Source organism: Lissotriton helveticus, chromosome 3_2, assembly GCF_964261635.1.
Source record: "Lissotriton helveticus chromosome 3_2, aLisHel1.1, whole genome shotgun sequence".
Classification (NCBI taxonomy): Eukaryota; Metazoa; Chordata; class Amphibia; order Caudata; family Salamandridae; genus Lissotriton; species Lissotriton helveticus.
The window spans coordinates 32,614,454-32,635,731 of record NC_136062.1 but is presented as its reverse complement, the minus strand read 5'-3'; the positions used below and the strand labels follow the sequence as shown (position 1 = coordinate 32,635,731).

General features: G+C 47.5%; 1 protein-coding gene across 5 annotated transcripts in view; it reads right to left on the bottom strand.

Moving 5' to 3' along the window:
- ATP8B4 (ATPase phospholipid transporting 8B4 (putative)) overlaps nt 1–21,278 on the bottom strand; it is a 4,589,528-nt gene that overhangs the window by 4,297,226 nt on the left and 271,024 nt on the right. For all 5 annotated transcript variants that reach the window (XR_013609828.1, XR_013609825.1, XR_013609826.1 and 2 more), the window contains exon 2: nt 16,740–16,798. Coding sequence is in view for 1 of the 5 variants with exons in the window: in XM_078684774.1 (XP_078540900.1) it covers nt 16,740–16,798 (59 nt within the window). In the remaining 4 variants the exon portion in view is untranslated. The remainder of the gene's footprint in view (nt 1–16,739; nt 16,799–21,278) is intronic.

Genomic DNA, 21,278 nt, shown 5'->3' with positions numbered 1-21,278 from the left:
TAAATAAGAGTCAAGATTCGAGGTAGTAGGAGTTTTTGCAGGTTTAATATAGCATAAGGACAGGAACAGGACGACCTGCACGGGAATAGGATGGCAGCTGCCGGGGACAGGATCGGGACAAGGGAACAACTTTTTAATAACAGTACATGAGCATATATACATAGCGCAAACACATAGCATTACATTGCAATAGGCGTAGCAGTGGGTGGAGCAAGAGGCGTGACGCGTAGCAGTCGCGAAAGATAAGGGTGAAAGTAGGTGTAACAGGGCGTATACACAGACATGTGATGCAAACGTAACAGAATATGTCATGAATGGGGCGGAAACCGTGGAGGGGGCTACCTAAGGAGCCGGGACCTCTAACCTGATGGTGCGCGCAAACTGGCAATGACGTGTTACTAGGAGAAGCTGGGGGCTATGAACTCTGTGCTAGGAGCAGAGACTGAAGTCTGGAGAGTCAGGGCGACATGTACCTAAACCCTATCTAGTATCTGATGTTTAGGGAACATGTTGATATAAACTAGAAGTCAGGAGGGGAAAAGCTAACAGACTCTAAGACTGGAGCATGCATTATTCTACATGTAGTGCGTGATGAAGAATATTAAATGACCATTAATACAGTATTTCTCTAACATGGGGCCGTAAAGGCTAGACAATGACGGAAACTATTGATGCAGTTCAGTAGCTTTAGGAATGCAGAGGAGGAGGACTGAACTGATAACTGGAATCATAACATACTCTTGGCAGACTCAGAGGCAGAGCCAGGCTGAACCGGGCACTGTGAGGCAGGAAGTAAGTGAAGGGTCGAGGATACAGGTGGGGGCTGTATCGCTCCTCAGCGAGGACTCAGAAGACAGGAGCTGAATCTGGTGTCCAGGCCCTTTTGAGGCCTAGAAACGGGGACTTTTCAATGGAATAACGTGCACACTGAGAAACGTGGCAACGTAGCTTTACATAGGCCTGATATTCGTGGTATTCACGAGAACTGGAAACTGGCATACTAGAGATGGACACAACTGTAATTGCGTCTTTAATCAAACATGGGGAATAACATATGCATATTAATCATGCACATATAACATATGATGGAGGACGCGTAGGGACACAGAACATGGCAAAATTTACTTTTCCACAATGGTGACACCTGAAGAACAACCGAACGGTAAGAAAATGCCATGGCTGTAATTAGAATTGGCAAATAAACCATGCAAAGAGGAAGAAAGGGACATAAAGTACTCCAGATAGGACAAGAAATAACCTCTCAGGGATGAAACAGAAAAAATAGCAAGGACAGCGGAACAAGACCAAGGTCACCTTGTGGCAGTGTTGGGATCTGAACACTGCATTAGATGGGCCTTGATACCCAATGCCCACCGAGTCATAGCATAAGAAAGAACTTGAGATAGCAATGGAAAATGTCTTAGGCCCAGATAATATTCTACACAGGTCAAAGAGCATGCTCCTCTTTTCATTACTACTTAAATGGAAAGAAAAATAGCAATAAGGGGAAAAAAATGCCCTGTGGCTATAAATAATTTTCATGGTTACTGCAGCGGGAGAGGGGTTAATATCACACTGGTGTGCTGCGGAAGTCACAAACACTTTGTGATCAACGCAGGTAAATTGAAGTCCCTATGAGGGATATTAAACAACAGAAGCAGATCTTAAAATGCCCACAAGACATACCAGGATGGTCCCCGCAGAACAGGGAACAAAGCGACAGTGCATCCGCACAGCACAAAGTACCCATAATAGAATAAGTGCTCAGGTACAAACACTGGCAAGAAACACATGCAAACAGGTATACATCAAGTTACAAAATAAAAAGTCCTAGAGAACTAAATACGTAACCTGACGCTGACAGAATATAAAAAGAATAAAAGTACCTGCAGCAAGCAGGAATACCTCACTGGGTATCACCCTGAAAAGGGAAGTTTAAAAAGAAAAGCCAAAAGGCACCAGCCTGTGAATGGCTCACATTCAAATAAAAAATGGAGATTTCCCCACACAAACCTACCACAAGACTTCTATAAAAGAAGGCAATTTAAGAATCTGCTACCCCCCCGACTATCTCGGAACCTCAGCTAGCAGAGTCACCATGCACGTCAAATAGACAGGCGCCATCAAAAGGCATATCAATCAAGGTGGCCTGAACAACCTCTGAAAAACCTGAGAAGCGCAACCAGGAACAAGAATGTAGTGCTACTGAAGAGGCCATAGCCCGACTAACAGAATGAGTAGTGACAGTGAATAACCAGCTTAGCTACTTGTTGCCCATCCTGTACCAGCGGGACAAGAATGTCTCTTCCAGAAGGGAGGGAAGCAGGCCCTCCAATGAGTCCCAAAAGGCATGCCAAAAGAGTCCAAGGACACAAGAAGTATTGAGAAATAGCCTACCACAGGTATCTAATTTCCTGGACTCTCTTTCTGGGGGGCAGCAGGGAACGTCTCAATATTTTGGGCGGCCAAGGCAGCCTGAATCACAAAACTATTATGAATTGGATGCCTAAAGAGACGTGTTGGATCTCCAGGAGCCAGCCAGTGTCTGTGAGAAACAGAAAGATCCACACGGGTCCCAGTTTCAGGCTTAGCCCAAGCCCCCAACAGAACATCAAAAAGAGTCTCACTATAAGGAAGCAACGGCTCTACCCCAGATTGGCCTTGATACAGAACATCAATTAATAGATCTGTCATCATTTTCACAGTGGGAAACGTAACCCCCAAAATGGCTAAAACTCACATGAGAATACCTGCTAGAGAGGAGCTCGCCTTTGTAGCCAAACCAGGAGGTGATGGGAGGCCAGAGGCTTGGGAAAACTCCAAGCCACTAGCTTCTCCTATGCCAATCAATCAGCTAGACTCTATAGGAGGTTAAGAAATGGGATGGAAAAACTCCAAACTCCAAAGCTTCTCCATTACTTCCATCCTCATGACCCTCAATATGTAATCCAGGAGGGAGGACTTAAGAAACAGGCAGCTCCATCGCCGCCCCATCCGACGCCGAGGAGGTGACATCTCAGTATCGGAGTGGAAAAGAGGTGGCACGTCGAGCAGGGCCATCATCGAAGTCAGCAGGCCAGACCTTGATGCCATTGTCGGCGTCGGTGGACCTGTCTCAGACACTAAAGGTGGTAACCCAAAGTGCTGTGCACCGATGTCGAAATGTATTTAGAATCCGGCAACTGGACTGAAGCCAAGGGCGAACCCATCGACGTGGACACAGTCACGGATCTGTGCACCCCGTTCGGGCCTGAGGGTGCTCCAAGAAAAGGTGGAGACTCAAAGAAGTTATGGAGGCGTCATGCTCCTGCGGTGTGGAGCGTAAAAATGTCCAGGGCTCCAAGGAGGAGGAGTGGGAGTTGACTAGGCAGCCCAGGGTTCCGGTGACTATGGAGAATTGGACTTCGGCGTTTCTCATTTACGCTAGTATTTACTGTGAGAAGCACCAGGATAGGGCCATAGCACTGATGAAGTACATGGGCATTATTAGGAAGGCCCAAATGCAGTTTGGGGGGTTTGCCTGGCTGAGCTACGATGAGGAGATCAGGGCTAGGGTTAGCGCTAATCCTGACAAGCAGGGGGAGGTGGATCAGGAGTTGTGGATGCAGTGGATGGTGGCCTATCGGTCCTTTCTGCCATGGCCCGCCCACGGTTGGGCTGGGGGGGAATGACGCAGAGGGCAGTGGAGCCAGCCAGTCCACCAAGCCAGGCAGTTATAACACAGGGGCATTTTGGAGTTACAACTGGGGCTACTGTTCCCGCTATCCTTGTAAGTTGAAACAGGAGTGCTCCAAGTGTGGGAGGCAGCATGCCCTTACCCAATGCCTTACACTGGTCAGCCCCTCGGAACAGTGGTGCAACGCGAAAGGGAGGGGACAGGCTGGACAGAAGGGTGCCTACACCGGTTAAGGTGGAGGCAATAGCCCCGTGGCTCTCTTGTTACCCGGATCGGGCGGCGGCGTTGAGAATTCAGTGGGGTTTCACGAAGGGCTTTCGGGTGGGCTACCAGGGTCCCAGAGTGAGGAGATGGGCAGAACATTTAAAGTCAGCAAAGGAGTTGCCAGGAGTGGTGGCTGCCAAATTGTGGAAAGAAGTGGAAGAGGGGAGAATAGCTGGCCCGTTTAGCCACTGGCCGGCTGATGACCTAATCATATCTCCACTGGGAGTGGTGCCAAAGAAGGAGGAGGGTGAGTTTCGGATGATACACCATCTCTCGTGGTCGGAGGGGCAATCTGTGAACGATTTCATCGCTGAGGAGGAATCGCGGGTGCTTTACGCGTCAGTGGACGATGCGATCCGCCTGGAGAGGATGTGTGGGCCGGGGGCGGAACTGGCAAAATGTGACATCAAGTCGGCTTTCCGCCTTCTACTAATACATCCCGCGGATTTCTCACTTCTAGGAATGCAATTCGGGGGAGCCATCTACGTGGACAAGGTTTTGCCCATGGGATGTGCTATTTCCTGCGTGCTCTTCGAACTGTTTAGCACCTTTTTGCAGTGGGCCTTCACACAGATCAGCAAGCATCAGGACGTAACTTACTATCTGGACGATTTCCTCTCTTTGGGGAAGTCACACTCTGAGGACTGTGGCAGGGCCCTATCACATTTCCAGGAGATGTTGCGGCGCTTTGGAGTCCCCTTGGCCCCAGAAAAGACAGCTGGGCCCAGCTGCTGCCTGACATTCCTCGGGATTGAGCTGGATTCCACACACTGGATGGCTTGGCTCGCTGCTGCAAAGGTGACGGAGATTCAGGCGTGCCGGTTGAGTGCGATCCGAGAGAAGAGGATTGATCTGAGGACGGTGCAGCTGCTGCTGGGTTTCCTGAATTTCGCGTGCAGGGTGTTCAGGGCGGGTTGGACGTTCTGCAGGCGGCTCGGCATGGTCATGTTGGGGGCAGTGCTTCCACACCACAGGGTCGGGATTTCCATGGGGGTTCAGGCGGACTTGAGGACGTGGCTGACGTTCTTGACGGATTTCAACGGGGTGTCCCTGGACTTTGAGGATGAGAGGGCGGTTTGGCAATGTCCAATGTACTCTGATGCAGCCGGGCAGCTGGCTTTGGGATTTTCTGGGATGGCAGGTGGTGAACAGAGAGCTGGCTGGCTCATTGGGTGAAGCAGGGGCGGAGAATTGCTTTTCTGGAATTCTTTCCCTTGCTGGTGGCACTGGAAGTGTGGGGGCCTGAGTTTTAGAACCGATCGGTGCTTTTCCATGTGGACAATATGACTGTGGTTGAGCTGGTTAACCAAAAGAGGACCAGGGACCTGAGAGTGTTGAGATTGCTGAGAAGCTTCATGTTGAAATGTTTGCGATTGAATGTGGTTTTTAGAGCCAAGCATGTCCCTGGGGCGAATAATGACATTGCAGATGCTTTGTCTCGTTCACAGTGGCAGCGGTCCCGGCATTTGGCACCAGGAGCGGATCAGTGCAAGACCGAGCTGCCGGACGGCATCTGGGCCTTGGGGGAGTGAGAGTGATACGTCTGGTTGAAAAATCTATTGCTGACACCACGAGAAGGACATACCGACTGGCTTGGGCGGAATTTGGATCCTTTATGGGTTGGCGTGAGGATTCTGTTTTGGGTGACCGATCAGCAGTGGAGCAAGGGGTGCTGCAGTTTGTATTGCATTGCATCGACAGGGGACTGACAGCTGCGAATATATCTGGAAAATTGGCAGGTGTGTCCTTTTATTGTAGTTTGTTTTTGAGGTTTGATCCTACGAAAGATGTGATTATCAGTAGGGTGCTCAAAGGTTGGGGCAGAGAGGCGGAGGGCGGAGGGGTGTTGCGGGAGGCAATAACGTTTGATTTGTTGGTTCGGCTGGTCGGGGTCTTGCCATTTTGTTGTTATGACTCCTTTGAAGTGCGGGTTTTTCGTTTGTGCATGGTTTGGATGTTTTTGGGGGCTTTTCGGGTGTCTGAGTTGTTGGGCACGAGGTCGAGGTGTGGCAGGCGGTCTGAGGAGATCAGGATGGATGGGGGACATCTGGGGATTTGGTTGGGTCACTCTAAGACGGATCAGTTAGGACCTGGCAAGTGGGTCTGGCTGTGTGAGACGGGTGGGGGGGTGTGTGTCCGGTGACCGGATGGAGGATGTTTTTGGCTGCCTCGCAGGGTGCGAAAGCTGAAATATTTTGTCATAGATCTGGGGCGAAGGTGACTGGCAGTTATTGGCGGTGTTGCGCATGGCTTTGCGGCGATTGGGGATGGAGCCAGATGGTTTTGGGACTCACACTTTCAGCATTGGGGCTGCGACAGCGGCAGCCCAGTTAGGGTGGTCTTGGGATAGAATTTGGCAGACTGGGAGGTGGAAGTCTAGGTGCTGTGAGCGGTATGTGCGGAAGTGAGGAGTATAAGGGTGCGGATAGCAGGTTGATAATTTGTGTTGATTTCTTCTAATGTATTTCTCTTTCGTAGGTTGTGTGGGTGGACCGGGGGCCAAGACGGTCACTTGAATCGTAGGGCATTCCTTCGTTCACTCGGCACCCAAGTATGCGGAGCAACAGGTGTACAGTCATACCCTGGGACTCAAAGGACCACAGCATGAGGTGCATTGGTAGGGAAAAGGGATGATCCGATGGGGGACACTATTGCCCTGGCTCGCAAAGATGGTTCCCCAGAAGGGATGACCGGACTTACTGATCATACACTTGAGAGAGAATAATTTGGTTCGGCTGTCGGGTTTAGCGCTCTTACAGCTGATGCAGAGGGACTTGGAGGTGTTAAAGCACAGGCTTGCAGGGACTTGCATTGCCTGGACTGAGTTTGTCCCCAGGAAAATATGGAGGGGTGCAATGGAACATGGGGCTATTGAAAAGGCCCGGAGGAAGCTCAACAGAGCGATGAGACTGTTCTGTGGGGACAAGGACATTAAGGTTATTTCTCACGCTGGACTGCGACTTGAGGAACCGTTACTGTTCAGGGATGACGTAGTGCATCTTTCAAGACTGGGGAATGCTTATTATATGATGGAGATGAGAGATGTGGTCAGTAAGCTGTGGAATGAGGTGATTTGGTATTGCAGGAATGTGTGAGTGGATGTGGTTGAAAGATGCACTGTATGGAGCCTGGGAAGGGGGGGGGCAGGTAACCGCCCTAAAGGGGGTACCCTGGTTGGCGATACTTTGGAGGGTAGGGGGGCCAAGAGCGGGCACACCCATCCCTCGGGGGGTGGGGGGAGATTGAATGATGTGGGGAGCTGGAGGCATGACTGGAATGCCAGAGGATATCGGGGTAAGATGCTATGTGATTTGTGGATATGGATGAGGTACGGAAGGGACATGGAGTGGTTGGAGACATGAGTCAGAGTTGGTGAAGAGAGTGAAGCGAGGAGGAGTTGATATGGGGGTTACTGTTATTGATTATTATTATTAGGTGAGTTTGTATAGCGCGACAGTTGCCTCAGCAAAGAGGCGTCCCGGCGCTCAAGCCTTATCAGAAGAGCGCAGAAGCTATACGGTAGGAAATAGAAAGGTTTTGATAGCTTTATGGAAAGACAAAAGGCAATTGATCCGGCGAATCTGTATCGGGAGGGAATTCCATAGTTTGGCGGCAAGGTACCGAAAGGACCGACCACCAGCTCTGGTGCGGTTCACCCGAGGGACCGAAGCCGGGAGTAGCTCGGCCGACTGCAACTGGCGTGTGGGTACATAGGGGCTCAACAGATTAGACAAGATCTCCGGGGAAGACCATTTTAAGATTTTGAAGGTCAGGCAAAGTGCCTTGAATTGAATCCTTTGAGGCATAGGCAGCCAGTGCAAGGGCTGCAATGCGCCCGCCGAAGAGCACTTTCTAGGGAGCCGCAATAGGACATGGGCAGCTGCGTTCTGAACCCGTGAGAGGCGCATGCCTTCTGCCTTGTTGACTCCTAACAGCAGTGAGTTAGCATAGTCCAACCTAGACAGAATGGTGGCTTGGACTATCAGCTGCCGGGTGGGTGGGTCTAAGAAACCCAGCATTGGTCTCAGACCCCTGAGGAGACCAAAGCAAGTGCCAACGATCTTCTTGGTATGCTCCTGAAACCCAAGATTCGAGTCGAACCACACCCCTATATTTTTTTACAGCCGACTTAGGAGTTGGGGCACTGCCCAGAGATGATGGCCACCGCTGCTTACTCCAGAGCCCCTTGTCTTTGCCCATCAGCAGCACTTCTGACTTGCTGGCATTGAGTTGCAGGCAGTTGGTGGTCATCCAGTGTGCAACTGCTGCAAGGCCAGCTTGGAAATGTGCTGCACCCCGAGTATGGTCTTCAGAGAGGGCCACCACCAACTGCGTATCATCGGCATACAAGATCGTACGTGAGTCCCTTGCTCACTTGGCCACTGGATTCAAGATAGCCTGGCTGATGAGGATTATGAATCTGAAACCGGTCCCAGGATGCTTGTTTCCGGTCCAGGGAAGACATGGCTTGGCAGTTCGGGCTGGACTGTTCCCATGAGGCACAGGGTCAGACTGATTTGCATATAGCCATTTCTGAACTTGGGTGGCCGAGTGAGCTAAAGAATGGTGATGGATTAAACCCAGATCAGTCGACTGGGGGTGAGTGTTTGATTTGCTCAAGCGCTCCGTCCATCATCCCCTTTTGTATCGCTTTGTTGGCCCTAAGTGTGGCAGGGTATGCTCAGACGTGAGTCCCTTGCTCACTGGCTGATGAGGATTATGAATCTGAAACCGGTCCCAGGATGCTTGTTTCCGGTCCAGGGAAGACATGGCTTGGCAGTTCGGGCTGGACTGTTCCCATGAGGCACAGGGTCAGACTGATTTGCATATAGCCATGTCTGAACTGGGATGGCCGAGTGAGCTAAAGAATGGTGATGGATTAAACCCAGATCAGTCGACTGGGGGTGAGTGTTTGATTTGCTCAAACGCTCCGTCCATCATCCCCTTTTGTATCGCTTTGTTCGCCCTAAGTGTGGCAGTATGCTCAGACGTGAGTCCCTTGCTCACTTGGCCACTGGATTCAAGATAGCTTGGCTTTTTCGGAAGAGCCAGTGATCTTGCGTGGCAGGTACCTCAGGGGGGATGTAGTTCCAAAGGGCCGGAGCCAGGAATTGGAAGGATAATACGCCTGCTCTGCTCTTGCGAGCCCTAATGGTGCGAGCGAGGTGTAGGTCGGCAGAGCGAAGGGCACCCGTGGGGACGTAAAAAGAGCAGAGACCCTAAAGTATTTGGGGGGCTTGGCCATGTAGGATCTTGTGAGTTAGACAGAGTGTTTTAAACTGGATTCTCAGTTTCACCTGCAACCAGTGAAGGCGGCAAAGGATGTGAGAAGTGTGATAGCGTCTGGGGAGGGCAAGAAGAGTGCGAGCCGCAGCGTTTTGAGCCCTTTGGAGTCTATTCATGGTCGTTAGGTTGGCACCATGACAGACTATTGCAATAGTCCAGGTGGGATAGGACCAAGGACTGGACTATTACTTGTCTGGTGGATGGTTCAAAGAAGCCCAGAATGGGCTTAAGGGTGCATAGGCGTCCAAAACAAGTACCAGGCACCTTTTTTGTATGCGACTCGAAGGAAAGAGAGCTGTCCATTAAGACTCCCAGATTCTTAACTTCCTTCTTCGGAATCAGGGGAGAGCCCATCATCGGGGGCCACCACTGGTTGCCCCATTTCTGTGAGTCCCGGCCAATTAGGAGCACCTCCGTTTTTGAGGAGTTAAGTTGGAGGCAGTTCTCCGTCATCCAGCTTGAGATGGCTATGACATCTTCCCGAAATTTTGCCTGGTCCGATATGGTATTGTTAGAAAAGGTAAAAATAAGCTGCGTGTCGTCAGCGTACGAGATCAATTTGATCCTACGTTCTTTAGCTAACAGGGCCAGGGGGGGAACGTACACGTTAAACAGCGTGGGGCTGAGGGACAGAACCCTGGGGGACGCCGTATTTCAGAGGGAACTTGCTGGATGAATAGGGTGGGGCTTGAATCTGAAAGGAACGCTCGGACAGGAATGATGCGAACCACGCCAGAGGTTTGTCCCTGACCCCGATCTCCCCGAGACGTTCGAGTAAGATCTCGTGGGAGACCGTGTCAAACGCCGCGCTCAGGTCGAGCAGGATCACCGCTGAGGTATGTCCAAGGTCGAGTGATACCCTTAGTTGCTCCGTGACAGCCAGGAGCGCGGACTCCGTGCTATGGTTTGCCCGGAAGCTGTTCTGTGACTCATCCAGGATCCCATGTGCCTCCAGGTAACTGGTCAGGGTGGAGTTTACATGGGCCTCCATCACTGTGGCCAGGTACGGTAGAAGGGAGATGGGTCTGAAGTTTTCTGGGAGGGAGGGGTCCAGGGTGGGTTTTTTCAGCAGGGGGATGACTTTAGCATGTTTCCATGATCTGGGGACTGTGGAAGACGATAGGGATCTGTTAATCAATTCCCAGCCCTCGTGCAGGATAGAGTCCTGGAATTGCCTGAATGCTTCGGGTTTGACAGGGTCATCAGGAGACCCAGACTTTACTTTTAAGGCCAGGAGCTCGAGGTCTTTCTTGGTCAGGAGCAGGAGAGTTGGGAGGGAGTAGCAGGTGTCCGGCTGCTCAGGAGGGCCGGGGAGTAGGCCGGGTGACGGGGAGGGTCTACTAGTATTCAGCAGGTTATAGATCCCCTCTACTTTATTGATAAAGAAGCAGGCCAGATCTTCACATTGAGAGTTGGAGACTATAGTACTGTTGGTTCCCTCTGTTACTCTCGTCATGTCTTTAATTATTGAGAAGATGGTTTTGGATGGGTTAGGACTGGTTTTGATCGTGTTCGTATAGAAGGTAGCTTTCGTTTTTTTATGAGTTTATGCTGTGCTTTAGTGGCAACTCTATAGGTGTTCTTTGCTGATGGGTCATAGTATAGCCTCCAGACACGCTCTAGGGTTTTGCAGTGCTTTTTTTCTGCTGCTAGTGTCTCTGAGTACCATGGGTGTGACTGCTCGCGTTTGGGGCGGGACATTTTTTTGGGGATGAAGTGGTCAAGAGAGTTGTTGATCCACCGTCTATAGGCTTTGTCTGCTTCCTCTAAATTTCCGGACCAGATCTGTCATCCGCGTTTGATCGCGTGAATAGAGCTAAACTCTGGCAGACCATGTTGGCTATCAGCGTGGATGGAAATATTGTTTATTTCCTGGGAGACCTCCACCAAGCAACAATGGCTCAGGTCAGATTCTCTCAAGATCTCTAAGAGTTTCCCGCCACTTTTCAATACAAAATGAGTACGTCAAGGGTGTATTTTAGGCCCCTTTCTGTTTAATTAAAAAGTTTTAATGAAGACTAAAGTAAACTACCCCCGGTAGGTTGGCGTGGCCTGCCTGTTTTATTATGTGAGGATGAGGCTGTCCTTATGTCAAGGACCGCTAGAGGGTTACAAACATCGCTCAATTCCTTTTCCTCTTTTATGGTGGATTTGGATTAGTCAAATAATGACTTCAAATCCTATGTGATGCAGGTGGGACCTCGTCCTAAAAAGTCAAATTAATTTATGGTTGTATCTGCTCAGGTTCCCTGTACAGACGCCTTTCCGTACCTAGAGGTCCTATTAGATGAGAAAATGAAATGGGTACCACTAAAACAGAGAATGAGAGGAGTCCTAGTGCATGCAAACACGGCCATTTTAAATTTTGCTTCCAGATTGGGTAAGAGACCGATCGCGGCACTCTTACAGATACATCAGGCTAAATGTGTCGCAAAAGCCTCCTATGGTAGCAAAACATGGGGTCATGTCACTATGGAGGAACTACAAGTGGCTGAGAATACCTTTTTGAAACGTCTGTTAGGGGTGCCTCCGAGCCCAGGGAGCGCGCAGGAACGTAGAAGGATAAATGCCTCAACAGGTAAAGAGGTCCACACCCGTTGAGCACACGGTGGGCCAGAATCTTAAGTTTAAATTTCACTCTAGCCGCCATGGGCAGCCAGTGGAGAGAGCGCAGCTGCTGATGCACACTGTCCCTGGCCAACAAACCCAATAGGAGTCTAGCTGCGGTATTTTGAACCACCTGGAGCTTCTTCAACAGGTAGCCCGGTATTTTGAACCACCTGGAGCTTCTTCAACAGGTAGATCGGTATACCAGCAAAAAGGGCATTGGTGTAATCCAGCTGAGACAAGATAAACGCACAAGTGACCATTACCCACGCCGCCAGCGGCAAAAGGGGAAAAATTATTCAAAAAGATTTAAGCAGGCCGAAGCAACCACCGGTCAGCTTCTTGATATGTACTGAGAGGGAAAGACCTTCATCAAACCAGAACCCCAAGTTTTTTACTGGCTGCCCTGTTGAGGTCGGTAGTGGGTACTCGGGAGGCCAGAGCTGCTCTCTGAAATTGGAAGGAAATTTACCAAAAAGCAGAATCTCTGATTTTCCTTCGTTACATTTGAGCTGTGCCTCCGCCAGCCATTTGAAAATAGATGAGAGGCAATGTTGGACCAATAGAACAGAGTCCACGCCTTTGTCCCAAGTAAAAAGCAGCTCGGTGTCATAAGCATAGGCCAACACCTTAGCCCCCAACTCCTCTGCTAATTATAACAGAGGAGTAACATAGATATTAAATAGGAGGGGACTAAGGGAGGATCCCTCCGGGACACCCGTTTTTACTGGCTGAGGGGGAAGAGGAGGACGGTGGAATCCAGATTTGCTCGGACTGCCCTTCCAGGAAAGATAGGAGCCAGCCCCACACAGTGCCCGATAGACCGATCTTGGCAAGACGTGACAAAAGAAGAGAGTGCGGGCCGTTTCAAACGCCGCTGAGAGGTGAGCAAAATCAGTGCTGCCCTCCCACCGGCGTCCAGACACTCCCGAATGGCCTACCCCAACTTAACCAACACTGTTTCTATGCTGTGTGATGCCGGGAACCCAGACTGAGCTGTATGTAGGATCACCTCCTTTTCCACAAAAACGGTGAGCTGTTTATTTACCGCTTTCTCGCACACCTTTGTCAATGCAGGAAGGAGGGAGATAGGCAGGTAGTTCCCCGGGAAGAGGGGGTCCAATGACTGCTTTTTCAAGAGAGGTAGGATCTTGGCCTCCTTCCAAGCCAGTGGAACCACCACTTTCAGGAGGGACAAATTAATGATGGAGTTCACTTCTACATTAGCAACCTCAGCCACCACTGCCAGCATCCTAGCAGGACAGGGGTCCGAAGGCAAGCCCGACTTTAGACCTTTAAGATTTTTGAGACATTCCAGAGGGTCGACTGGCCTACACTCTGACCGTGCGTGGCCAGTATCAACAGGATGACACTCCAGAATTGTCTCCGTATTGATACTGCAGGAGGTAAATGCAGCTCGAATAGCCAGGATCTTATCCCTGAAGTAGCAAGAGGGGATGTTACACCAAGAAGGTGAAGATGACAACACACTTGCTTGGGCAACAGGAGACATAAAACTCTGGACAATTGCAAAAAGAGTTATTATTGGCCGATTTGCTGCGGGCAGAGTAGAATTGCCCTTTAGCCAGCTTGATAGTTTCATAATATGTCTTCTGCTTATCTCTGAGCTTTCTTTTTTCGGCTGAGCAATAACCACCCTTCCACCAGGCCCGCTCAAGGGTTTTACAATCATGCTTCAAAGCTTTAAGAGATGGATTAAACCAAGGTTTGGACGGTGCAGATAAGAGTGCAGTGACAGAGTGGAGTGGAGTGGCATAGTAGTGTGGGGTAGTGCAGAGTAGAGGGCAGTGGTGCTGAGTAGAGTGTAGTGGGGTACCGCTTTGTGAGTAAATAAGTAAAGGTTTTATAAAGCGCATGAAGGCATAGGAGTCTTGGCGTTAGTATGCATGGTATGGTAGTGTACTGCAATTACAGACAACACGTCTTCAATTGAAATGGCCTTTACATTTGCACTCACATACAGTTTTACTGCTGAAAGTAAACATCACACAAATGATAATGTGTGGAATGTCATCACCAAATGTATTGATTTGATTGTCAGCACAGTTCATTTACAGGAATTCAAATGTTGTTGAGTGCTAGAAAAAAAATAACATCTACAGCCTTCCTCAAGCAGCCCCCAGCAGCCAGCATGTTTGACAGATAAATCCTCTCACTTTGAAATTAGAGAAAGAAAAATAAACACCACAGCTTCCTGAAAGACACAGCCTGACATCTGACCACTGTCTTTGAATACACAGTAAATATGACAAGGTAAGAACAACATTTCAAGACCTGTTTACAGAAAGCGAGTTCATGGAATAATACAGTAAACAAGGTTTGGGCAACGGGAGGGACGTACTAGAGTTGGACAGCCTAAAGCAAATAAAGCCAGCAAATAGAAAGTCAGAAAATGTGAGTAAAAAACCACAAAGCCAATGTTAAGAAACAGGCGAATCACAATAACGGTATGGGTGGATACACTAGCACAGAGAATGAAACAAGTATTGTATAATTAATACTCCTATGAAAGGCTTGGCGCTCAACCCTCTGGGGTCTACCGTTGAAACCCCCTCTTAATTAATACAATTATTCTTATCAAGCGGGAGCACCGTAATCAATTAATTATTTTGCACAGCTCAACTAGGTTGATTTCTAATCTTCTTTTATTGCAGTTTTTCATCAAAAAATGAAGGCGACAATTGTTCCATCAACGTTCCAAATTCCAAATAAATCCAATCAACCATAAATGTTTACACAGATCCAATCACACAGCCGACGCGTTTCGTCCACGAATGGACATCATCAGGGCTCAACTAAGTATTCGCATTCACTCTGTCAGTTCCTCCCTTGTTTCCGCTTCCAGGTCACTTTACTAGATTGTCTGATTCCCTTCAATAGTGTTAAATTCCTCTATCACACCATGTGTCTTGGTGTGAATAAATTCCAATCCTTTGGCCTGGACATATGTGAAAGTGATTTTTCTCTTTCAATCTCTTATCTCCCCCATCTTCTCTTTTTTCAGATGAATACACCCTCCATTCTCTGTGTAGTACAATGCAAATCGTGGGCTCTCACAAAAATATCTTACTGCATCATAGATAACTGTTGAGTAAAATCCAGGCCGGCGACATCAGGCGTGAGTGGAAACCAATGCGGAAACAAGGGAGGAACTGACAGAGTGAATGCCAACGTAATTGAGCTGTGCAAAATAATTAATTGATTACGGTGCTCCCGCTTGATAAGAATAATGGTAAGAAACGGACGGATAGCATTCCTAAGTCAACTTTCTGCATGTTCCCAAGACAGCTCGGCCGCACCCCCAATCCCCCCACCCCCCCGCCGCGAGGGGCCGGCCAAGCACTTTGCCAGGGCCGGTTTTGGTTCCCAATCCGGCCCTGTCTCTTTAGCAAATCAGACACCTGTGCTGTCTAGAAGGCTATGACCTTAAACGAAATGAAATGCCCAAAAAAGAAAAGAGCTCCACATATAGTTAGACCCGTCTCTCGATACGGCATGAGACTTGGAAGGCACAAGAGCATTCAGCAGCAGTCATTGGGCTCCAAACAATGATACTGTACTGCCTCTTCTGCTCTGTTGCTGGTCCGCTTGCTGTGGTGGCATCATTCCTGCCAACGCTAGTACATGGCTGGGATCCCTGGTGGTTAATCCTACTGTCAGTAAACTACAATGAGAAATAAATAAACTGGACGTAATCCCAAAATATTTCTCTCGTGGTGTTGTCACACCCACCCCTCCCAGTGAAGCTCCTTCAGGTATCTGCGTGTGGCCTTTTCCAATTCTCTCTCTCAACAACCTCACTCAGTGACATTGGGTCACTATTAATTCCTCGCTGATATTCTCTTACCACCGCTTTTCTGATTATACTACTGCTATACTTAGCCGCAGACTCCATCAACATGTGTCTTTCCCACGCATGTCGCCCACTTCCTCGAAGTATTAAATCAATGTATTCGGTGTTGTACAGATAGTCACTCTGAAACATTATGAAACCCTTTCAAGACAATTAACCAACCTTGTGGAAAGCAACATTTTAATTAGGCATTTTAATTAGGCATTCAATGGAAGCTTTTTTAATTGCAGATCTATAAATATCCTAATTATCTTTGCTGTAATACAGCAAGGGACTTTTATTGTTGCGCTGTTGCAACTTAATAACAAGTACACAGGGATAACACTACAGTTGTGAGATTTTCTAATACAGAAGTTGATCTTTTTTAATACAATGGGATATTATCCATTTATCGTAGGGCTGGTGTTGACACTTGAATAGAAAGTAAACGCACATCAATATATCATTCAATTCAATGGCAATTTCTAATGTAATCGGTTATTGTATGTGTATCGTAGCGCTGGTTTCAACACTGAATAACAAGTTACCATCGATAGCTCTCGGTTACGGGGACAGTTTTCGTTTTTTTTAGGGTTAGAATGTATATTCATGAAAATTAATAATCATGGTTCAATAACCTCATGACCTCCGGCATATCGGAACAGATGAAAAGTAATTCTTGATTTGTCTAATTCATCTACCAATTGTTAGATTTTCACTGGTGGTCCAGTAAACTTCGGTTTGCCTCCCCAAGCTTTTGTTACTCGGCTTAATAAATGTTAAGAAATGTATATCCAATTATTTCATTTTATTAAACAAAGAAATCAACAAGGTCCCAGTAAATATATGATCTCAAACCGTAAATATAATTGATACCTATACGAGGACGGGTAAATAAAATACTTAATCAGTATATGCTGAATTTACATGTAAATAATGCCTCTGAATGTTTGCAAAGTGAGCGTGAATTCCACTGAAACGGCAAAAGTACTAAATCCGTTCATCTACATACTCCATCAGTGTTTGTAAAGATGACATGCATATTTTACTTACAGCATATTTAAATCTTTCGTTGTATACACGGTCGTTGGCTTTTACCTTCCGTTCTACCTCTAGAAAAAGGAAAAGAAACACAAGATATTAGTTGAGTCGGTGGACAAGAGAGTCTCAGAAATGTACATGGCAGAAGCACAATTGCGCAAGCTACAGAATGCCATGGTTCAAGGTAGTTACTGGGGAGGATCTATCGTAAAGCTTGCCAGGATTGCAGGGGCCGGCGGTGTCTGTGTGGCCTGTGACCCGCACACGCCTTTGGTGATGCAATGACACCTGTTTTGAAAGAGGATTTCCCTCTGTGTTCAGTTCTAAAACCAGATATCACTGGGTATCTTCACATTGTACAGAAAATAAAACTGATATTACTGCTGCCTGACCCGAAGATCTTTTGACACCATTGACCAGATGGGCCACTGATATAGAAAGCAAATCCCTCAATTGATTCGTCTCCTCCTTGATGCCTATATGTAGCTATTTCCACTCCAAAACTGCAAACACATTATGATGAATGTCCCAAGGGCAAATTCAACACTGCTACTACCGGACTGACTTTCAGATGTGTACCATAGTGGTATTACAGATCAAAGGTAACTATATAACTCCTACATATATAATTTAAGCTTCTTCATTATTTATAACAAGTTCTTTCCTGTCTAAAACAAGACTTGTGTGAGGAGAGGAACATTATTACTTTTAGACCTTTTGGGAAGATCCAGAAACAACCTGGGCCGCAAGATCCAGGTCAGCACCCCCTAGCAGGCGTTCCCCATCCCAACGGGGCCCATACATTTCTATGCACCCCGAGCTTTGACTGACAATGATTTTGAAAATATTCTTCAAATATTTTAAACATACTGACCCTAGAATTGAATGTAGATAGGAGCTGCAAGACTAAGGTCAGGAATATGCCCAATACCCATCTGATGAATCTACTGGTGGTATCAGAAATTATGATATTGAGAGCACTTTATCCCACCTTCTGAATCACTCCTCCCCTTGGTTCACACAAAATTTGATAGATCAACATCTCCAATGTAGACAGCTCGAGCGCGAATAGCGCAGAAACTATAAATCAGTTCTTTCCCAGTTTAAGCTAGCCTTAAAAACCTATCATTGCCAAATCAGATTAGAGAAGAAAGTGTACTATTCCAAAGTATTTGCCTCAGCTGACTCTGATAAAAAACTCATCTTTAAGATAGTTAAATCTTTCACACATCCCAAAGAACTCAAATGAGAAATCCCTCCCTCACAGTCTCCAAGTAATCAAATAGCGGATTTCTTTGAACAGAAAATTTAAAAAATCCATGCCGACTAAGGAAATTCCTCCCCTCACCACTAACCCCAAATCTAAAACCCAGAATAATGCATATCATCTACATTCATTTCAACTGATTACTATATAAAAATCCCGCCAAACTATCCTCTCCTGCGAATCAGGATCCCACTTTGAATCCCTGCCCCCCAAAAATCCTTTACGCCATGGTGGACACAGTTAACCCCTTCATAAATAGCATAATCAATGCATCACTTTCACTAGCAGGGGTACCCTCATACTGCAAAATCACGCAGCAGTCAGGCCCCTCCAGAAAAAACAGCTGGCAGACCCTCCCACCCTTTCTAATCTCCGACCCATTTCTTTACTACCCTGTCTCAGTAAAATGAATGAAACAATAGTCAACAGTCACCTTACGCCCTTTTGGGAAACCACAAACACCCTATAAACAACTCAATCAGGCTTTAGGCCATTAAACTTCACAGAATCAGCACTTTTACAAACCGTGGAGAGCTTTAAATCCACCTTGGATGAAGGAAAAAATACAGTTCTGATCTGGTTAGATCTATCATCTACATTTGATACCATCTCCCATGAGATCTTGCTACATCGTCTCAACGCATGTGGCATTTCCTAAACTGCTTTGGCCTGGCTCAAATCCTTTTTCACAGGACGTCAGTAAGTAACCACGCTCGTGCCCTAACAGTCAGCCATGAAAACTCTGCCTATAGGTGTCCCGCAGGGATCTATACTGAGTCCAGTACTGTTCAACATCTATATGGCCCCACTTATAGAACTGATATCATCATTCACATCAATACTACATCATATGCAGACGACACTCAGCTGATCCTAACATTAGATAAACAATCTACCAATGCTGAAGTAAATTTCCAACGTTGTCTCACAGAAGTCTTTCATTGGATGAAGCAGAATCACTTGAAGTGCAATTCAGAAAAGACTGAAATCATGCTCCTAGGCAAAACCAACACCTTCACCCACAGTCGCTGGTGGCCATTAAACACCCCTCCGCCACCTAATATTGTGGCGGCAGCAAACAATCTTGGGGTAAAATTTGATCCTACCCTATCCTTTCGTCCGCAAGTTCTATCAGTGGCAGGGAAGTGTTTTCAACTGATTAAATCCCTGAAAAATGTTGTTAACCTTCTCCCAGCAACCGCAAGAAAAAATGTCATAGCAGCTCTATTAACTTCTAGGCTTGACTACTGCAATAGCCTCTATGCAGTTACTAACAAAACTATCGTAAAAAAAAACTTCAGACCGTTCAACACTCAGCAGCCTGCCTTACACTTAAGCTGCCATGTCGCTCCTCAGCATATGCAGCTTTAAAAGTGTTGCATAGCTTACCCATACACAAAAGAGTGCTACTTAAGATACTCGTCATCACTTTTAGAGCTTTCAGGGCCACTGGACCTGTGTTTCTAAGATCTAGATTCTCACCCTACATCACCACACGCACTCATACATCTACCTCAGCTAATCTCTTAAAACCAGCCTGTTTCAAACTCAAAACTAGAGCAGGTAGATCAGTAGCTGTCCTAGGTGCAAATGCATGGAATTCACTCCCCAGCCAACTTCGACTCATACAATCTGAAGCTTCTTTCATGAAATTCCTAAAAACTTGGATCTTCGGAGCCCCTGACTCTCTTATGCTTCTCTCTCATTTAACTCTTTTCAATCTACCCAAGGCAACTCTTTACCTGTACCTTCTTTCATCTACGTCTGCGCAGCACCAAGATACTTCTTCAGAGGGATAGTCGCGCTTTAGAAATTCCTGTTACAGTACAATACAATACTCTTATAGATTCAAAAAAAGAAAAAGAATAAGGACATGCAATCTAACTGCCTAAATATTATCTGTCGTTTCCCAATGTGCAGGCATTTAGTTCGATTCTTACCACGCTGTTTATATTGTGGCGATTAATGCTTGGCCATCAATAACTAAGCAATTGTCCCAGTCCGTACCTGTACAGGGGCGGTACATTCCTTAGGGCGCAGGAGCATTGCCCCACTCATATTTTGGCCAAGACAAATAAAGGTTAGTAGTTTAAACAAATTATATAAAATGTAACTACTAACATTAAGTCTGTCAGTGTGGACGATCGCCTGAGGCACGTCCTGGTGAAGCTAGTGTGGGCGGGGCTGAGGGTGGGGCTTATATTGGCAGATAGTATTTACTTAGCACACTAGCAGCAGCACTCTGCAGCCTGCAGGTACTTGGCCTCATTTGCGCCTGTCGGGTTGGACGGCAGCTTTCTCTGGCCAGCCCAACATGCACGCTAGAGGCTGCTCCACCTGTGCTTCAATGAGCTGGGAGTGACTCAAAGCTGCAGCCTCCAGTCTCAGTGAGAGCGTTAATGTCCCCTGCCCTAGCCAATCCAGGCACTGATGTAACAGCCGGAGCAGTGTCTGCATTGGCTTAGAGTCACTCCCCCAGGCCAGGCCTCTGCTCTCGTGCAGACTGTGAACGTGACTGAGGCACCGCAGGTTGGAAAGAGGCTCTCTCTCAACCTTGGTGCAGGGTTTGCTCAGCAGCTTGACCTGACTTTGTACAATGTCAAGAGAGCTCCTTGGACAAGAAGGCTTCAGGGTTTGTGGACCCTCCCCAGCCCCTATGCCCTGGCATGGGATCAGGTGTGAATCGATAAGGATGGCTAGATGTGTTCAGATGGATGTGCCCCTCTCAGAAGTTGCCTATTAAGACATACAAGTTCTGAGGTTGCCTCATTCAAAGGTAAGCAAACCTCGGAGATACGCCAGCTCTGTAGTTGCCTATTCATGGGTATGCTGCATGTGCAGGATCCTCACGGAGGTGGCTATACGGTTAACATGGCCTCTTCCCTTACACATGCTGCGAGCACTACATGTACTGGCATGCCGGGCCCTGCTGCATGCTACAGAGCCCTCCTGTCTGCAGTTAGAGTCCGCCATTACTGCGGGCATCTCTTATGCATGTTACAGGTTGCGCAGTTTGGGAGGTTCTTTGCTGGTGGTTGTAAGTGGGTGTGAACCACACTCACTTAGTTCTCTCGTCTGAAGTTGCTTTCAGGGCTCCTAATATCTGAGCTTGTTCACTCCACCATAAGCGAAAGATGATGAACCAGCTATAAGAACCCTGTGCTATTGTTACCTCCACCATGTTTGGTGTTTATGAGGAGACCCCCTGACCACATAAGACACAAGTTAAACCTGATGCAGTGATTATTCTAGGTTATCTGGTACACCATTTCCCACCCTTAAAA